At 40.1% G+C, this 22,033-nt stretch overlaps 1 protein-coding gene across 1 annotated transcript; it reads right to left on the minus strand.

Annotated features, from left to right (window-relative positions):
* Window positions 1-14,549: 14,549 nt before the first annotated feature.
* On the minus strand, window positions 14,550-21,841 carry LOC126457542 (clumping factor A-like). Its single transcript, XM_050093950.1, has 3 exons — window positions 21,746-21,841; window positions 17,205-17,387; window positions 14,550-14,933 (listed from the first exon to the last, which is right to left on the minus strand). The coding sequence occupies exons 1-3, from the start codon at window positions 21,791-21,793 to the stop codon at window positions 14,739-14,741; spliced, it is 426 nt and encodes a 141-aa protein (XP_049949907.1). The 5' UTR covers window positions 21,794-21,841; the 3' UTR covers window positions 14,550-14,738.
* Window positions 21,842-22,033: the final 192 nt, after the last annotated feature.

Genomic DNA, 22,033 nt, shown 5'->3' on the forward strand with positions numbered 1-22,033 from the left:
GAGGCAGAGAAAATGCCCTACCCCGCCGGGAATCGAACCCGGGAACCCGGGCGTGGGGGCGTCAGGAAATATCTAGACACGGTTCAACCACCCCCGCCAAACCCACAGAAACCCCATCCGATGTTTTATGTGTTGAGTGTTCTAGGAGGAGACTAGTCCTCCTTAATCTGGGAGACATGAATCCTGGACAGCTTCCTCTACTCAGTATTACACACTAGCAAGTATACCGGAAGCTTTAAAAATGCTACATTAGTGCTTTAAATATGAATTACGTTTAAAAAACTTTCACCCACTATTTTATCCATTTAGTGATTGAGTTCCCAAAACTACTGAAACATGCTATTTTTTTATTTATGACTGAAAAACTAAATACAAGTTTTTGTAGTTTTACCTTTAAAATTGCGTTAATAGCAACATATTTCCAAATAGCGTACCATCCACTATTTCACCCGCTTAGGAGAGGAACTTCGAGCAACCTCTTACTAAAAGGTGCCTACACTGTAAGATCAACACCCTCCTCAGATTTCAAGTTTCTGTTCTTAGCGGTTTGGACTGGCCGATGATGACTCTGTGAATCATTCAGGCCCTATTTCACCCCATCAGGAGTTGAATTTCGAAGAACGCTGAAACTCGTTATTTTTAATTTTTAATTGAGAAGCCAAATAAAATTTTTTGTAGATTTAGCTTCGAAAATGATTTCAGAATTAAATATTTCCTAAAAACTTTCATCCCCCATTTCACCCATCTCTGAATCAGTATCTTTTCACTTCTAACCGACAAGTCAATTGTCAGTTTTCACAGATGTAGTTTTAAAAATGATTTAGTATTTCTTTGATAATGCTTTAATTTTAAAAGAAATTTTCTCCACTGTTATGCCCCCTATGTGGTTGAATTTACGAAAACACTGAAACACCTGCTTTTTTTCATTTCTGCCTGAGAAGTCAAATACCTATTTTCATAGATATAGTCTCTAAAATGCTTTAGTAGGTCTGTAATAATGATTTATTTTTTAAAAAATTCACCTGCTGTTTCGCCCCCTTAGGGCTTACTTTTCCAGAAATGCTGAAACACGTATATTTTAATTTCCGACCGAGAAATCAAATATCAGTTTTCGTAGTTCTAGCTTCAAAATTACATTAATAACGACATACTTCCAAAAAACTTTTCATCCCTTGTTTCACACCTTGGGGTAAGAATTTCGAGAAATCCATTCTTAAACGATGTCTGTAATATAAGATGACCATCTTCTCCAAATTTCATGTTTCATCCCTTAACGGAATGGGCTTGGCGATGGTGAGTCAGTCAATCAGAACATTGCCTTTTATATAAGGGGTGAATATTAATAAAACCGACAAACTGCAGGGACGGACTCTTGATTGGAAATGAAGGAAAAACGATTCCATGGACTTGTGTCCGGAAATGCATAGTTGCCACGGTAGATGGCTCTGACGAAAGATAATTCCTCTGACCACGTGTTTGTTGTTCAAAAATGTTCAAATGTGTGTGAAATCTTATGGGACTTAACTGCTAAGGTCATCAATCTCTAAGCTTACACACTACTTAACCTAAATTATCCTAAGGACAAACACACACACCCATGCCCGAGGGAGGACTCGAACCTCCGCCGGGACCAGCCGCACAGGCCATGACTGCAGCGCCTGAGACCGCTCGGCTAATCCCGCGCGGCTGTGTTCCTTGTATGTTGCAGGCTGTGTGATGGACGCAGCGTACTATAAGCAGCAGAACGGCCTGGTATTCATGTCGGGAACAAGCAGAAATGGTGTTTGCGTGCGATCAAGCAGATGGGAAAGGCTATACCATAACAAGTACCCTCACAAAAACCAGTCACATCACACAACATTTCAAGCCAGTTGCCCGCATCTCGTGGTCGTGCGGTAGCGTTCTCGCTTCCCACGCCCGGGTTCCCGGGTTCGATTCCTGGCGGGGTCAGGGATTTTCTCTGCCTCGTGATGACTGGGTGTTGTGTGATGTCCTTAGGTTAGTTAGGTTTAAGTAGTTCTAAGTTATAGGGGACTGATGACCACAGATGTTAAGTCCCATAGTGCTCAGAGCCATTCAAGCCAGTTTTGGGCGTTTGTGTTATCATGGGCACTTTCAGAGAGACGAACGTGCAGGTAGTCACTTTGCGTACACCGGCTTTGGAGGAACGGGTTCTGCCTCTCGACAGTTTCCATCCGATTGGCGATATAGAAACACTATCTCGAACTGTTACCGGCGTGAATACCGGACCATTCTGCTGCTTACAGTACACTGCGTCAAAAACACAGCCTGCAACACACAAGGAACACAAGGCACGTGGTAAGAGGAATTCTCATTCGTCAACACCATCTACCGTGGTAACGATGCATTTCCGGGCACATGTTCATAGGACACTTCTTCCTCCGTTTCCAAAAAAAATGGCTCTGAGCACTATGGGGCTTAACATCTGTGGTCATCAGTCCCCTAGAACTTAGAACTACTTAAACCTAACTAACCTAAGGACATCACACACATCCATGCCCGAGGCAGGATTCGAACCTGCGACCGTAGCGGTCACGCGGTTCCAGACTGAAGCGCCCAAACCGCACTGCCACACCGGCCGGCCCTCCGTTTCCAGTCAAGAGTCCGTTTCTGCAGTTTATCGGTTTTATTGATGTTCATACTGTATATAGATATATCAAGCCGAAGAACAAAGTGCAATATTAAATAATCTTATGTTTGCCAATGTGAGTGCAGCAATGAACGCCGCAGATCACACACTCTAGGAGCGATGTGTCGCCATCATCTGGGCTGACGTCGCCTAGCGCCACGCAGCTGTAGGTCGGTGGAGCAGAAATCGTTCTGATGAGGACAGGCAGCCAGAAGCTCTTTTTTGGAATTGTTTGTCCGAGGTGTTACTATTACTAGAAAATGAAGGAAATCATCTGAGCTGCCAATAAAATGCTGCTGACACACAGACGTTCTGTGTTTTACTAAACTACGGAAGAATCGGGTTCAGTAACTGAGCTTTTATTTTGCGCTGCGTGACTTTTACAACGAGCAGATAGTGCAGCAGAATAGCTAATTGGCAAAAGGCATCCCCCCCAAATAATTAGACAAATATCTGGCAACACATCAATAACTCGATACGCTGAATAAAAATTAGCTTCATCTGGTAAGTCGCAGTAAGCGACTTCACGTCGACTGGAGAAAAACTACACGTAATAAAACTGAGAACCACGCTCAGACGATTAGGGTGTCAAATTGTGGACCGTTTAGAGCACTAACTCATATGCAGGAAGCAAACAGAAATGTGGAATAGGACCCGAAAAGAACGCTGTAATAAACAGAACGGCAGAACATACGAATAATACAAATCACATACTACAACCGGATTTGAAACTGTTTCCCAAATCCAAAAACAATAACTATACCTGGCTATTGGGGGACTGCGTGTATTGCTTGATAAATAATGTACAACATCTTTAGAATAATAGAAGCTGCATACCAGAGAACAAAATCAAAGACTTACTTGTACAAAAATGTTTTAAAAACTTCCTAGTAATCACTTCTTCTCTCGAAAGCCCAAGAACCAAATGAAGTATTTCGCCTCCAAGTGCATATGCAGGACATCAATGACCCCAAATAACTGGACGAAGAAACTTCGATTAACATAGAAATCTTAAAGTGCCAATGATTAGGAGTGTTTTATTAATGTGATCGTTCTAAGTTACATAACGAAGAAAATCTCTGTTATTTATTAATTAATAGACACAGATCCCTATGAAAAAGCTAATATTAACTGTCACACGGGGAAGAGATGCTTAAAGAATGTGACATTTTTACCGAAAATAAGGTAATTTCAATCTAGATTAGCAAATGTATTTTAGCGCAAGACGAATATAACTATCGCAGTTGAAAAGAGGGCTATAAATTTTGAATGCTACAGCTTACTTCAGAGAAGCTAAGTTTATTTATAGTCGAATGTCTATTTTCCCCAAGGAAGAAAGAAACCCTATTGTATTTGGCAAAGCAGCATACTTTTATTGTTATACAAGGAAATTGTCATTACTTTGGAATCAGAAATAAAGTACTCAGAGATAATGGCAATCTAAAGAAAAAAATGCCTAGAGATATATGTGGCGTAGTATAAATGCAAAAATCAGAAATTTAGCACATTCTTCTCTTTATATTTTTAAAAGCATTTCATCTCATATGACGTAGGCAAGGGTGTGGCGATCTTTTCTCATCAAGCACATTATGTGAAGAATATGAAAATGAAGGAAAAAGAGTGAAAGGATACCCTTTCTACGGAAACTTCCGCATCCTAGGGTGCTGGTAATTTCTGTAGGTGGCCGTTATAAGACTTTGTTTCAGTGATTACATAAGCAAGTCGTATATACTCACTGGATAGCCGAGGTATCTGGTTAATGTCAGTTCGATAGAAAAAGGAAATTAATGTATTGAAGAGCATGTATTCCATTCCAGGGCGCAGAAGTCAGAATTCTCATCCAGTGTGGCGCCCCTGTGTTACAACGAAATCATGGACCACGCACAAGTGGAGAGCGGTGGTCTGGTGGAGTGTTGTTAGGTTGGTATACCTGGCTCCCGCAGTCCATTCCCCCTTCAGGCGATGGTTTTTTAATAGATGGACTCTACTCACCTCTGGTTACGCCAACTGAAAAACACAGGACTGTATCGTGGTTCCAGATTCACAATAAACGTGATGTCCCTTTGCAAGTTTGGTTCTCCGACGACAGGGGCGGAAGTGGTAGCATGTAGAAAGTTGTCAACAGTAACCTACCTTAGACTACTAGTTTTGTTTTGGTTAAGGAACCAAATGCCAAGTAAAGTCATAGGAAGTTATTCATCTTTTATTTGAACTTCAGATGTTGAACGCATTAGTTGTGGACTCGAACTCTGATCCTTCCGTCTGCGAGTTTTGAACCCTTCACGACAATGTAATTTCATCAATTCGTTGCTTGCTCAGTATTCCAAACACCTCAAGGACGACCTGTAATTGAGTCTAGGTTCTAATCCTCTACCACCACAAAAATTTTCAACATGTCTCTTCAAACTCTGGCATGAGCTTGTGGAAAATAATTTTGATTTTGCCACCTCCATCGGTAATGCTGGAATTCAGTATGGCGTTGGCCCACCCTTAGCCTTGATGGCAGCTTCGACTCTCGCAGACATATGTTCACCCAGGGTCTGGAAGGTTTCTTGGGGAATGGTAGCCCATTCACGAGGTGCTGCACCGAGGAGAGGCATCGATGTTGGACGGTGCGGCCTGGCACGAGATCGGCGTTCCAAAACGTCCCATAAGTTCAAATGGTTCTAAGTACTATGGGACTTAACATCTGAGGTCATCAGTCCCCTAGACTTAGAACTACTTAACTAACCTAAGGACATCACACACATCCATGCCCAAGGCAGAATTCGAACCTGCGACCGTAGCAGCAGCGCGGTTCCGGACTGAAGCGCCTAGAACCGCACGGCCACAGCTGGCATCCATCCATAAAAGTCTTCTATAGGATTTAGGTCAGGACTCCGTGCAGGCAAGTCATTTACAGGGATGTTATTGTCATGTAACCAGTCTACCACAGGCCGCGCATTATGAATAGGTGCTCGATCGTGTTGAAAGATGCAATCGCTATCCCCGAATTTCTCTTCAGCAGCGGGAAGCAAGAAGTTGCATAAAACATCAATGTAGGCCTGTGCTGTGATAGTGCCACGCACCACGCAAAACAACAAGGGGTGCAAGCCACCTCCATGAAAAACACGGCCACACCATAACACTACCGCCTCCGAATTTTACTGTTGGCACTACATACGTTGGCAGTTAACGTTCACCGGGCATTCGCCATATCCACACGCTGCCATCGGATCGCCACATTGTGTACCGTAATTCGTCACTCCACTCAACGTTTTTCCACTGTTCAATCGTCCAATGTTTACGCTCCTTACACCAAGCAAGGTGTTGTTTGGCATTTACCGGCGTGATGTGTGGCTTATGAGCAGCCGCTCGACCATGAAATCCAAGTTTTCTCATCTCTCGCCTAACTATGATAATACTTGCAGTGGATCCTGATGCAGTTTTGAATTCCTTGTTATTGGATAGATGACCGCCTATTACACATTACGACCCTCTTTAACAGAGGAGATCGACCTGTTCGCTTTTGTGCTGTATGCCGCAAGGGATTAGCCGAGCGGCTTAGGGCGCTGCTGTCATGGACTGTGAGGCTGGTCCCGGTGGAGGTTCGAGTCCTCCCTCGAGCATGGGTGTGTGTGTTTGTCTTTAGGATAATTTAGGTTAAGTAGTGTGTAAGCTTAAGGACTGATGAGCTTAGCAGTTAAGTCCCATAAGATTTCATACACATTTGAACGTTTTGTTGCTTTTGTGCTGTACATGTCCCTTCACGTTTCCACTTCACTATCACATCGGAAACAGGGATGTTTAGGAGTGTGGAAATCTCGCGTACGGACGTATGACACATGTGACACCCAACCAGCTGACCACGTTCGAAGCCCGTGAGTTCCGTGGTGCGCCCCATCTGCTCTCTTTCGATGTACACTCCTGGAAATTTAAATAAGAACACCGTGAATTCATTGTCCCAGGAAGGGGAAACTTTATTGACACATTCCTGGGGTCAGATACATCACATGATCACACTGACAGAACCACAGGCACATAGACACAGGCAACAGAGCATGCACAATGTCGGCACTAGTACAGTGCATATTCACCTTTCGCAGCAATGCAGGCTGCTATTCTCCCATGGAGACGATCGTAGAGATGCTGGATGTAGTCCTGTGGAACGGCTTGCCATGCCATTTCCACCTGGCGCCTCAGTTGGACCAGCGTTCGTGCTGGACGTGCAGACCGCGTGAGACGACGCTTCATCCAGTCCCAAACATGCTCAATGGGGGACAGATCCGGAGATCTTGCTGGCCAGGGTAGTTGACTTACACCTTCTAGAGCACGTTGGGTGGCACGGGATACATGCGGACGTGCATTTTCCTGTTGGAACAGCAAGTTCCCTTGCCGGTCTAGGAATGGTAGAACGATGGGTTCGATGACGGTTTGGATGTACCGTGCACTATTCAGTGTCCCCTCGACGATCACTAGTGGTGTACGGCCAGTGTAGGAGATCGCTCCCCACACCATGATGCCGGGTGTTGGCCCTGTGTGCCTCGGTCGTATGCAGTCCTGATTGTGGCGCTCACCTGCACGGCGCCAAACACGCATACGACCATCATTGGCACCAAGGCAGAAGCGACTCTCATCGCTGAAGACGACACGTCTCCATTCGTCCCTCCATTCACGCCTGTCGCGACACCACTGGAGGCGGGCTGCACGATGTTGGGGCGTGAGCGGAAGACGGCCTAACGGTGTGCGGGACCGTAGCCCAGCTTCATGGAGACGGTTGCGAATGGTCCTCGCCGATACCCCAGGAGCAACAGTGTCCCTAATTTGCTGGGAAGTGGCGGTGCGGTCCCCTACGGCACTGCGTAGGATCCTACGGTCTTGGCGTGCATCCGTGCGTCGCTGCGGTCCGGTCCCAGGTCGACGGGCACGTGCACCTTCCGCCGACCACTGGCGACAACATCGATGTACTGTGGAGACCTCACGCCGCACGTGTTGAGCAATTCGGCGGTACGTCCACCCGGCCTCCCGCATGCCCACTATACACCCTCGCTCAAAGTCCGTCAACTGCACATACAGTTCACGTCCACGCTGTCGGGGCATGCTACCAGTGTTAAAGACTGCGATGGAGCTCCGTATGCCACGGCAAACTGGCTGACACTGACGGCGGCGGTGCACAAATGCTGCGCAGCTAGCGCCATTCGACGGCCAACACCGCGGTTCCTGGTGTGTCCGCTGTGCCGTGCGTGTGATCATTGCTTGTACAGCCCTCTCGCAGTGTCCGGAGCAAGTATGGTGGGTCTGACACACCGGTGTCAATGTGTTCTTTTTTCCATTTCCAGGAGTGTATAATGACCACTGAGGTCGCTCATATAGAGTACCTGGCAGTAGGTGGCAGCACAATGCACCTAATATGAAAAACGTATGTTTTTGGGGGTGTCCGAATGCTTTTGATCACACAGTGTATGTGACGATTTCGACTGACAGACAGACACATAATTTTTCGAAACATCGTTTGAAGTACAAACATGCCAGCTTCTGTTTTTGTACCATGAATGATCAGTAAGCCTCAGACAGAGGTAGATGTAGAGAGGGCACAACAAACTTTCAGTAGAAAATTGAATAAGAATGTAGGGAAGTCAGCAAAGAGAATGAAAGTTTTGTTGTTAGGTAGTTCACATGCCAGAGGTGTAGGCCAAATTTTGCAAGACCAGTTAGGATCAGAATATCAGGTTACAAATTTTTTTAAACCAATTGCTGGTCTGGGTCAGGTGACAGAGGATTTAGGTTCACTCTGTATGGATTTTACCAGGGAAGACACCGTGGTTATTATGGGTGGGCCAGGCAATAGTATTCATAGAGATCCTGGGTACAATGTAGAGCATGACCTGGCAAACACTGCATCAGCAATGACACACAACAATGTTGAGTTTGTGTCTGTTCTGATACGCCATGACCGACCTCATTTAAACTCTTCTGTCAGGAGAGTTAATTTGGAACAGCTGCTTGGGTCGGGTTCGGGGTGACATATTGGTTTGGTTCCTGTTGATTCTCTCAGTTGGTGGGATTATACTAGACATGGCCTACACCTCAACAGGAGAGGGAAGGGTAAACTGGCTGGGCTAATAGCAGGAAATGTAAGGGGGGGGGGGAGACACTGCCATGAGTGGTACTATACCAGTGGTCATAAGTGTTGGAGCAGCACCTTTTTTAGGATAGGTAGGACAGGACAAAGTCAAGTTCTGAGAGAAGTAAAGATTGAAACAAACCTTCAATTTGATAAAGAAATCAAACAGCATAATCCTGGCACATTGGATTAGCGAACACAGCTGTTGTTTAAAAATTTACAGCAATCAGCAGAAATTTTAATTCCACCCGATTTCATCTCGGCAAATGTGAAATGCCAACTGTCTCTAGTGCATCAAAATATTCGAGGGGTTAGAAGTAAAATTAATGAACTACTTATGTGCATTGATGAATTAGAGTCATCGAACCCAGTTGATATAATCTGCCTCTCTGAACATCATGTGACCACTGGTATAGATATGTTAAACCTTACAGAATTTAAGTTAGCCTCCTACTTCTGTAGACAAAAGATGGAGAAAGGAGGAGTTGCCACATTTGTTAAAAACAGTTTTAAATTTAAGAATATTGACATTAATAAATTTTGCTTAGAGCAGCACTGAGAAGCATGTGCATCAGAGATAGAATTTCATAATAGGTCCTTTATAATAGTAGCCATATACAGAGCACCTTCAGGAAATTTCAGCCTGTTTATAAACGGTCTTGAAGATTTATTATGTCATCTAAAATTGAAAAACAAAGAACTACTGGTTGCTGGTGATTTTAATACAGATATACTGAAAAACACTGTTAATGAACAGTTACTGAAATCAGTTACATTGTCATTCAATTTAATTTCTACTGTAAATTTCCCAACTAGGGTATACAAATGTTCTAAGACTGCCATTGATAATATATTTATAGACAATTCTAGGCAACTAAGCCACATTACAAAACCAGTAGTAAATGGGCTATCTGACCATGACATGCAACACCTAACATTAAATTTTGAAAATTGCCAGGGTATAACATCTATCAGAACTGAGTACAGAAGGCCAATAAAACAGTCAAAAACTGAAAAATTTAGGAGATTGCTCAAAGAAAGTAAATTGGATGGATGTTTACAGCATCCAAGACACAAATGAAAAAGGCAAAACATTCATTAATAAAGTTAGCACCTTATTTGAAAATTGTTTTCCCCTGAAGGTGACTCAAATTAAGCACAAGTCTAATAAGAAATCATGGATCCCACAAGGGATAAAGATATCATGTGAGACAAAAAGGAAACTCTATCTGATACGTAGGGACACCTTTGATACTAGCATTGTAGCTCATAACAAAAATTACTGCAAAATATTGAAGAAGGTTATCCAGAAATCTAAACACCTGCATTATGAGAAGAAGATAAATACGTCCAGCATAAAACAAAAAACAATATGGGATATAGTTAAGTCAGAGGCAGGTAGGACCAGAAATAAGGAGGAAAAAATAGCTCTAAAAAATAAATGAACCCTGGTAACAAACGCATGTTGTGTTGGAAACCATTTAAACAAGTATTTTGTCTCTGTTACTGATAGCATGGGGTTGTCAAGTTCAGTAAATAATACAATGGAATATCTGAGATCAGTGCACACAAGCAATCTCAGTGAAATGGAATTGACACTTCCTTCACCCAAACAAACAGAATCCATCATAAAGTCCTTGAAATCAAAGCATTCTAGTGGTTGTGATAACATATCAACAAAGTTAATAATAGAGTTTTCATGTGAGCTTAGTCATATCATAAGTTATTTGTGTAGTCAATCACTTGTCACAGGAAAATTCCCAGACTGGCTTAAATATGCTGAAGTTATACCTCTCCACAAGAAAGAGGACAAAGAAATGCCATCAAATTACTGACCGATCTCACCTTTGCCAGCTTTTTCAAAAATCTTTGAAAAGGTTGTGTTCAAGCGTCTACTTGAGCACCTTAGTGAAAATAACATACTGTCAAAGTCACAGTTTGGGTTTCTTAAGGGTGAAGCTGATATTGAGAAAGCTGTTAAACTTACAGCAAAAATGTCCTTAATTCATTGGACAACAAATTAGAGGCAACTGGCATATTCTGTGACCTGTCAAAGGCATTGGACTCTGTGAATCACAGCATTCTTTTAAGTAAATTAAAATATTATGGCATCATTGGTAGTGCTGCAAAGTGGTTTCAGTCATATCTTACTAATAGAAAACAAAGGGTGTCATTACGTAACTCTTCAGCAGTAGGCAATCAGACATCATCTGACTGGGAAGAAATTAAATGTGGTGTTCCCCAAGGTTCCACACTAGGTCCACTACTGTTTCTTGTGTATATTAATGACCTGTCATCTGTTACATTACCTGATGCCAAGTTTGTCTTATTTGCAGATGATACAAACATTGCAATAAATAGTAAATCAAATATAAATTTAGAAAGGGGCAGCTGATCAAATTTTTACTGACATTAATAAGTGGTTCATAGCCAATTCACTGTCATTATACTTTGAAAAGACCCACTATATGCAGTTCATAACTTCCAAGAGATTCGCTTCTGGTGTGTGTATAAAATATGATGACATGGAAATAGGAGAAGTTGAGAGTGTAAAATTCTTAGGATTACAACTTGATAATAAATTCAGTTGGGAGCAACATACTAAGGAACTGCTAAAGCGCCTAAACAAGTCTGGGTTTGCAATGCGAATGATGTCAGACATAGGAAATATAAATATAAAAAACTGGCATATTTTGCTTATTTTCACTCCATTATGTCATATGGTATCATATTTTGGGGTAACTCCATAAACAGAGAAAAAAAGTTTTAGAGTACAGAGTACAGAGTAATGAGTAGTGTAAATCCAAGAACATCATGTCGAAACCTATTCAAAGAATTGGGCGTATTAACAACCACTTCTCAGTATATTTATTCCTTAATGAAGTTTGTTGTAAATAAAACATCTCTTTTTCCAACTAACTGCTTAGTACACAGTATCAATATTAGGAATAAGAACAATATACACAAAGATTTAAAATCACTTACTCTTGTCCAGAAAAGAGTCCAGTATTCAGCAACACGTATTTTCAGTAAGTTACCAGCAACCATTAAGAGTTTAGTTTCAGACAAGGCACAATTTAAACATAATCTAAAAGAATTTTTAGTGGCCAACTCTTTCCATTCCATCCATGAGTTTCTCAAGAAGTGCAGTAGACCATTTTAATGAAAATTTATTATACTTTAATTTTTGAAAATATTTGGTTGGAACAGCCAAACAACTACCTACTTGTGAATGATGGATGTATGGAAAGCAGATATAAGTCTTAAGTCTGTAAATAGTGAAAGTTTAATTTTAAATCTTGTACATAATCTGACTGTTCTTAACTGAGGATTACTGAAATGAATAATTTACTTTAATTTTTGACAATACTTGGTTGTAATAGCCAAGAAACTAGCAAATGTCTGAATGATGGATTTAATGAAAACAGACATAAGTATTAAACGTATAAATATTAGAAGTTTAAATTTAATTTATGTACAAATTTTACTGTTTATTGACTGAGGATCATTAAAAATAATGAAATTCAAGTTTTCCTAATTACATTTTTGTAATGTGTTTATCTGACATGTTCCACACCCAGGAGGTTTCCTTCTCTTATGGTTCTATGGAAAGAAAGATTAATCTAATCTAATCTAGTATAAACACAAGCACATCTCACTACTGCTGAAAGAAACCTGTATTTATGTCCATCTGTAGCTAGGACACAGCGGCGACAGGTGCCTGGTTCGAGTCACAGGAGGCAATAATTAATCATGCATCTCGTCGTCTCACGTTCAAACAGGTCGCTACTGCTGAAGAAATTCGATATCTGACAATTGATTGTGCTTAGTTATCAATCCACTCAGGTGCTGGGTTAGAATCCCCATCCAACACAAAAGTACGCATTGCATCATTTCAAGTTGTTTACTTGTCAATGAAACAATATTTAACTTGGTTACTGAATAGAAGTCCTGCTGCTGTACAAAAATTTTCGTCACTTAATTTCAAATTCAGATCTGCTAACTCAATGGCTAAGAATGAGGTACGCCACTTCTCTGTATGGCTAGGCAGAAATGACGATCAGTCCACTGTTCGAGTCTCGATCAGGCATGATAACTTTGATTAGTTATATCATTGCCTATAGATGCTTGCTTTGAACTCACATAAAGAACGAATGAGTTTGTCATGTCATTTAATGTTCGAACATATGTACAACTAGCTGCTTATGAATCTCTTTTATTTTTACTCCACTTTCTGTTAAATACAAATGGCAATAGATGGGTTTTGAACTGTACATACAGAGTGTTAGAAATATAAGTGCATATATTATGAACATTGGTATCTTAATATGTGCTCATTTCAGTGTGTTAGTTGTTTTTCTCTGTATCTAACAGTCTTACCACAAACATGTCACATAATTTACTGTATAATGTTTTCTGCATGGTCCTGACTGCACCAATAAGTAGAGTATGCTTGTCAGTGTAGACTAAAAGTTTTACATCCACACATCCACACTTCAATTCCTGACCTGCTGCTAAGGGGAAAGGTAACATTAATGGCTTGCTCTTGCCACATGTACTTGGAGGCACTACCCAATGTAAAAACATACTGTTCCTAGTAGTTTTAATTATTAGTCTGCAAATGAGGTAAATGCCAATGTAAGATTATTTAGTACAGTGTCCTCAGTCTCCAATAAAAGTACCTGCACTCATGCCCCTAACTCTCAGTATGAGCTCAAACATTGTTGATGTGAGGTTTCCACAGAGCAATCGATACTTTTCATCAAGGTTTTTCTAACTGGTTAGTTCATTAACCAGTTTATACAAGCTCACTTACCAAGTTACGGTTAAAAGGTTAAAAAGTGGTTGGAAAACTCTTTAGAGAGCAAGAATATTTCAAGTTCAGAGATTCTTGAAAAATCACTAATTCGCATACAGAAAGAAAAACTTTTCAGTAATAATTATGGAATGATTTATGTGGTAGATTTACAATCATTAGATAAAAATGGGAGTGGTTGCATTTTAGAAGTCTCTCTTACTGTAATAAATTTGTATTTACTATTGGTAAGGACTGTCTCATCTCTAATATTTGTAGTATTGATATTTTTAGTATTGTGTTATTTGCTTCCATTTGAAGTTATTGCCATACTAAGCAATGTTCTCCAGTGATCACTTGTGGTAGCCATTTTATATAGTGAAACAGCTGTAACGAAAATTTTTTAGAGGACCTTTGGGCTGCATGCAAATCAGGTCGTTCAGGTGCTTTTGAGCATGATAGCACACATCACTTTGGAGGAGCAAGAACACCTTTCTGACTTGCACGCAGTTGTTATTGTTCAGCATTTATATGAGCTTTGTCTCTGGTTTCTCTTAAGTTCGAATGGTCAGCAACATCACATGTTATCAGAACATAGCTGCAGTTTTATGTCATGTTCGTCTTAAAGGCCGGTATAAAACACAATACCTACTTCTCATTAATAGGTCTCCATGGCTGGGACATTTCTGATAAATTAGTAAAGGTTGTATCTTTACCTGAATGAAGTACAGTAAAGAAGAACTTGAAGAGCAATATAGAGATGTTTCAAATGTCTTCCAGCTTCTTGGAATGGTTTCCATGAAAAAGACCGGCAGAATTACTTACCCAGTCCTAGCCCAATAAGAGCTCGTGACAACTGTGACCTCAAAATACGTAAAAAAGTATGTCTCATGCAAGAAGTGTCAGTATGTAGACTAAAGATTCCTTAATAAAACTGCAGCCGAACCATACAGAAGGTTAATGGGGGATAGTTACAATATGGACAATAACAATACTGCACATGAGAGTCAAAGATGTTTATTTTTAAGATTTGGCACTGTTATTGTCAGGAATTTAATTACCAAAGTCGTGTTATTGACAGCTATAATGGGAAATTTTGGAATAACGCCATGAACACAGGTACAGGTCTCCTGTGAACCACCTCAGCCTCAGGAGCTCCCAATCTCATTTTCACTCTCCAGCCCATATCCTTATGAGGAGCTGGAAGAGCTGGAGTCAGATGCGGAGTCAGATGCAGAGTCAGATGTGGAGTCGGATGAGGAGTCAGATGTGGAGTCGGATGAGGAATCAGATGTGGCGTCAGATGCGGAGTCGGATGTGGAGTCAGATGCAGAGTCAGATGCGGAGTCAGATGTGTCTTCCTCGGTCTCACTGTCTGCCGATGCCTGTAACATGCCACAATGACTGCAAATGTCACAATCACATGTATATGTTTGAAGACAGTCAATTTCATTATTACATATTATCATACTGCTTCTAAATAATACAACTTATTAGCCACCATTTCATGATGGTTCAGTACGGTGTTCACAAATTAATCTCTATATAAAATTACCGCTCATTTGCAAAATGGCGTAGTACTTTTTCCTTGAAGTCTTCAGTCTGCTTACTGGTCTGATTCGACAGTTTATGAATTCCTCATTGTGCCAACCTCTTCATCTTAATGTAGCACTTGCACCCTACGTCCTCAAATGTTTGTTAGATTTATTACACTCTCCATGTTCCCATAATGTTTTTAGCCTCTACAGCTCAATTTAATACGTGGAAGCTATTCCCCGACGTGTTTAAACATCTCATACCACCCTGTCAGTGTTTTCTGCATGTTTCTTTCTTTTGCAGTTCTCAGACCAGCTTCTAATTTCTTGTTGGTCCACCTAATTTTTAACATCCTTCTGTAGCACCACATCTCAGACACTGAGCTACTCTTTTCCATTGTTAGATCTTTCTTTTATTTCTTTTACTGCTTCTTCAATGTTTACATTGAACAGGAGGGACAAAAGAGAACATTCCGCCTTAAACCACTTTAGATCCGAGTGCACTGTCCTTGGACAGCGCATTTGCAACCAAAACGGCTTTCCAGAATTATATGAGCCCGTTTCGGGATTTGCCGTCCACGTGATTTCCTCTCCGTCCTGACAGACGAAATTGCTAGGAGCAGCGGAAGTGAGGTCCCCCGTATGTAGGGAGAGAAATGTTACAAATTGAGCAGCCCCTACTCTTTCATACACAATATTCACAACATCTGTACAGTAATATTATGCATATCTCACGTATTGGTGCTACAACACGGGTTCATATTTTATGGAATATGCAAACCACCAGTTCAGCTGCATCATATCATGAGGCTACTGAAACTGTTCTGGTATGTGGCAAAAAAACTCCATAAGAGTCCTGATACTTCTCCCCTGACGATTGTTGAGTGCAAGCTTGTGAACATAAAAGAATTTTAAACTGCGGTTCAATGCCTATGATACATTTACTGAAAATGTCAAACTGTCTCGATAATTCTACGTTACTAGTTTCGGATGACAATTTGGTATCTTCAGGTGCGTTTCCGTGCTAGTTGCATCTCAGTCACATCGTAACGAAACACGGCATCAGTCAATAGTTAGGACCTACTGCTATAAGACGGTGACTCAAATCTTTTGCTAATTAAGGATAATGAACTGTGCGTCATGAAAAATTCCGCATACAGCGTTTGACAATACATATTAGCTTAATAAATCATTATATTTTTGAAAACTACCAGGTATCGACCAGATTGTTCCTTTGTCACCTGTCGCTCTCGTTAACCAATATGTGATGTTCATTTCATGTTACAAGTATTTTGTTGAGAATTCCTCATTAGATGAAAGAGAGGCCTGACCGACTTCATAAAGATCGACAAATTAAATGCGTAATATTAAAAAATAACAAATCTGGAAGTATAAAAAATAATTAAGAAAGATTAATTATTAGAATTATTAATTTGTTTGTTCATTCGTGTGACAGTTTTTACATATGTATTGCTTGTAGTAATAGATCAAACCTGAATTGATGTCTGTTTAACCGTACACCACTCAAATATAAAATAGCTACAGGTTGTTTGAATTACGGGAGCGCGTCATTAAATTATTGGAACACCTGAATTGTCGATTATCCCGCAAAATTCCTTTTACGAAATTGCAAGGTCCAATATCAACCGAAAAACCTAGAGATGAAACCGATAGGCACTACTGCCAAAGGGACCGCGAAGACATTGTTCGATTGATTGTAGTATGCACAGAAGACGTTAAGCAGTCGTGCTTCTCGTACTCCATACGCGATTGGAATGGGAAGAAACCCTGGATATATGGTACAATGCTAAGTACCCTTTCTCATGCATCGGTTTGCAGAGGGTTTAAGTAGATGTGGAATAAATATCGTTCTACCACTGGGAAGCTATCTCTCCGCCAAAGAACTAACGGCTACCGTCGAGCCTGTAGTTACTTGTCATTTCGTTACAGAAAACTCGTTATTGTGGCATTAATGGCCATAAATACTTTGGTAAATAGACCGAATAGACCAGCTAATTACAATGCGCAAAATTCGCTTATAAAGAATGTATACTGTGTGTAAGTAGCGTGTGGAATAATTTCTTATGTGTCAAGAGGCAGACATGAGAGGTGGCTACTCACTGCAGAGCTGCTGTCGTCAGTAGAAGCGGTGGCGTTGGCTGCGGCTTCGCTGCTGCTGTTGCTGACCTGATTAATTGCATCCTGTATGCCCTGGTTGATGTTGTTGGCAATCTCTTGGGCTTCGTCTTTTATGTGCTCGACGGCATCGTGGATCACGTTAAAAAACAAAGGTGTCGCCGATATCTTGAATAGAAAAAGGGAGTAGCTTGTCATCATTATCGCATCTCCGTTCACTTTTGTATGAACATGAGAAACTGAGTATCAACCTCACAAATCTCAAAAAAATGTTCTTTTAGGAATAAATGTGAGGTCATCAGTCCTAGGGGTATAAGTGATATAAGACTGCAGGTTTTCGGGACCGACGTCTGGTGCTAATATCTGTGTCGTCAGGCCACATGGTATTCGTCTTCAAATTTCTTCGGTCTTAGACTTTTTGAGCCCTCTTCGGATTACTGAAAAAGCTCCAAGGAATGGGAATGTCTGAGGAAATTTGAAGACGAATATGACCTAACGACTCAGATTTTGCCATCAATTAAGAGCTATGCCATTTTTTGTTTCTAAACAGTGTCTTTCGTGACGTAAAACACCAACTCGCAACAACAAAAACATTAGTACTGAAGCAGTTCAATAATATATTATGAAATTCCTGAGGAAAATGGGTAAGGATTGCAGGATGACGATCTGTATAGAATTTTTATCTGAATAAGCTCCTGTCACAACCGTTATACGCCAAAGCACAAAACAAAACAAAAAAAAAAACAAGAAACTGTTCCCACTGACTGGAAGAAAGCGAATCTCACACCCCTCTACAAGAAGTATAGCAGAAATAATTCTCTAAGATATCGTCCAATCTCATTGAAGTCAATTTGTTGCCAAATCTTATAACATATTCCAAATTCAAACACAATGAGTTATTTCTAAGAGAATGGCCGCTTTCATGCTAATAACTGGGATTCCTAAAACATCGATCTTGGGAAACACAACTTGAACTTCCCTCAGGTTTCATCCCGAAAGCCATGGATCAAAACAATCAGTTGGATGGAGTGTTTCTTGGATTCTGTAAAGTATTCAGCTCGGTACTACACCAAGAGTTCTTAACAAAAGTACTGTTATATGGATCAACAGACAAAGTTTGTGACTGTATTGAGGATTTAGTGGTAGAGAAGACGCAAAGTTCTATCTTGAATGGAGAGTCATTCACAGAAGTAGAAATAAACTCAGGCGCGGCCAAGGTAAGTTTGCTGGGATCCTTTTTGTTACTGCTGTATATTAGTGAGCTCGTAAATGACATTAACAGTAATTTCAGACTTTTTACAGATGACTCTGTTACCTATGATGAAGTACTATCTGACAAACGGCACCATTATGCAGACAAATCTTAATAAGATTTTAAAGTAGTGTAAGAACTGACAAATTGTTTCAAATATTCAGAAATACAAATATATGCGCTTCACAAAAAGAGAGAGAGAAAGCTTAGTGTCCAATTACCACCATCCACGAGTCGTAACAATAATCAGTCAGCTCATACAGATACTCGTGTGTAACAATTTGCTGAGATATATGATGGAGTGATCCCACAGTTTCAGTTGTTGACGAGGCACGTGGCGGACTTCAGTCCATTGGCTGGTTACTGGAGAAGGAGACTGATTGTAAACCCCTCGTGCGTTCCTTTTTAGAACACCGCTTACGTGTCTGCGCCCCTTACCACATAGCACCAACAGGACATATTCCCCGTACATATTTCGCGTACGGATTGTCACCAAGCTTGTTTGAATCACGGGAGAGCAGCACAGAAATACAGGAAAACCTGAACGGGTACTCTGTAAGATGGACGCTGATTAATTGTGAGAAATTCTAGTTAAACAGTTTCAAAAACCAGTAGTAAGTGAATCCACCTGTTACTTCTTCTTCTGATTTCAGAATGGCTGCTTTTGACATAAGTAGGCGACAAATAAAAATTAGATAACTATGTACACAACTGGAAACTAGTTGCACGCATAAACTAAACCCTAATTCTTACTGGTAAAGCAGAGCAGAGCAGCTTGTCTTCATTCCAACAAGCTTAAAGTTTCTTAAGTGAAAATACAGTATAGAATCTGTATTTCACTGTCACTCCAGCGCCTTTCCTGTTTCTGTTGTGCACGTAGTGTGGCAACAAAGCGTGATAGTGCAGCCACTGAGAAATAACACTGCAGACAGTCTAAGATATAAGTCTTCGGAGCGGCAGCATTTTTCACCTCTCTAATTCCCAAATTGGAGCTTTCTTTTGTTTCGAGGTTACAGCAGCGTTTTGGAACTCTGCCTTATAAAATATCAACAGGGTTACATAGAAATTAGACATGACTCCAGAAAAGGGAGTAACATTCAAGTAGCACAAATAAAATCAAGAATAGTTTCGAAGAACAGATCATTAATCTCAGGATATATGACAAATACTCAGTGCACACAGATGAAAAAGTGGACAAACAATCACTACATAGTGGGCATTCAACATGATTAAGATGACCTACAGTAGAACAGTTATTGGCAAGAAAAGTGAAACCTAACATACCACATATAAATGCAATTGTATAATTAGTGGTAAGTTAAAATATTTGAGTACAATACAATGCAAAATGTTGACAAGATGAAATTTGGGGAAAGATGGAAATTTAACCAGTGCAGTAAGGTACCTAAAAACTTCTGAAACTTGAAGAGACACCTGGGTCAAAAACAGGTTGCTTTAATAACAACAACAACAAAACAGCAACCAAACAAGAGTTCTGAACACAACGAATCGGCTAGCTACATTTCCCTATTTTTAAACTGTATACGCATGAAGAAATGAGAAAATTTTTGGCTGGTCCTAATACCAAAGAAAAGTGAATCAGGTTATAATTGCTAGAACCAGATATCTAAAATCTTTACAAGCAAAGCACAGAAATATTAATATGAAGAATAACAACAATGTTATGTAAGGATTTAAAACTACTCAAATGATCGAGGAAAAAACAGCATAACTTAGTTCCGTAAAGAAAATGTGCAGTTTATCCAACTACCTCGAAGATTTGCGTTTAGGAGAAGTGAAAAAGTGGAAGTTTAGGATTTAAGATATAATTACGGTCAAACAGCACGAAGTAACGTTATACTCTCAGAGCGAAGACAAAGATGACAGGTTGCAATGGACACTATTTCATAATAGTGATCGACGAGGTAAACGTCTACAGGTAAATTAGAAGATTGGTTAGTTATCGCCAATTTCCACATACCACATACCATATGGCTACGTACTCGACCGTTTAGAGGTTTTTACTTGACTACTTATTTCTATCAAAGAATATCTCTGTTCTATAGATGGAAAAGTAAGGACAAACTATTTTCATCTACATTTAAGAAAACTTAAGCTGTATGTCAGACTTTTAATTTTCATGGGTAGATTTTCAAGCAGCTTTATAGCTGTATATTCCCTATTTTCTGTTCCAAAATTAGAGTCACTAGAGGGAAGTGTAGATCTTCTTCCTTCTGGTGTTGTATTTATGAATATCACTATTATTTTCTAACTGAAACGGATTTATCAACGAATTAACGTATTGAGATGTTGTGTTTATTAATTCTAATTCCTTCAGTTGATGCCTGATAATGTACAAGTGTGATGCCAGCACACAATTTTAATTTATTTCTGTTGTGCAGTTCATGTTCTTTGCATAAGCGAGATTTACGCAATATCTTATCCCGCAAACAGGAGTTTATGAAAATATGTAAAAATGTTGACTTATTGGTGCCAAGTAGACAACTGTTCTTATGGCAAAAGTAGCTGAATCTAAATACGTTATCGGGTCTGCCTTACGGTTTTTCATAAATATGACACCCGAGAACCTAGAATTTGTCTATTGTCTTTTGTTGGCACAGCACTTTAACAGGAGAAGGAATATTTTTTACTATAAGACACTGGATGAGATGCGATTTTTAAGAGTTTAATACAAAATAAATTAAAGGATAATTTACTATCCCTATTGATGGTTCTATTTTCTATTTAATTATTATTAGGTTCTGCAGCTTCGTGTTCTAATGAATTTGGTAAACGGAGGAAAACATAGTATTGAACTATCATTCATATCTGTTGATATCTGTAATGTACTATCATGTAGAAGTGAAGAGACCATGGAACCAAATACGAAATGAAGACTGTAGAAAACAGCAAAAATTTACTACAAAACAAAAAAGTGATTCGGATTTTCGAATGGATAGAGATATTACAGGGGAAAAACGATTGCTAATAGTGTGCTGCCAGCGATGGTAAAATAGTTGCAGAAAAGCAGTTAAATTATAGTAAGAACGATGTCCAATGTAGTAATGATACAGAAGATTATGATTATGTGGTCCGGTTCCATTAGAAAATAACGCAGTAAGATTTGTGGCTTTGTCTTTCCACGAAACAGATAAAATGTTTTAGTGTAACTACTAATCTCTTTTAATTGGTTACATATTCAGATGCATCAGGCTATGCACAATAATTTTGTAACTCATTGGACCACAGAATGAACTAGTAGTTTAGGATTTACCTGAGCCACTACGGCCAGAGCAATGACAATCACTAGTTTGGAAGTCATTTTGTTTAATCGACGATTCGACGCAACTGCCTTACGCTAATAATCACGGGGTATTTAAAGGGCAGGCACCGTCTGTAGCCGCACATGTTCGCGACTTTCGCAGGTGTCTTACGTTCGTCATCTGCAAACAGCGGTCCTTGTGTTTCTGATTACTCAGGTGGACGTATTGTGCCAAAAAATAACTGGTGTTTCTTTGTCATGTGACTACATGTGTCTCAGAAAGGAAATTTTTCACTGATC

This window comes from Schistocerca serialis, chromosome 2 (genome assembly GCF_023864345.2).
Source record: "Schistocerca serialis cubense isolate TAMUIC-IGC-003099 chromosome 2, iqSchSeri2.2, whole genome shotgun sequence".
In the NCBI taxonomy this organism is placed as follows: Eukaryota; Metazoa; Arthropoda; class Insecta; order Orthoptera; family Acrididae; genus Schistocerca; species Schistocerca serialis.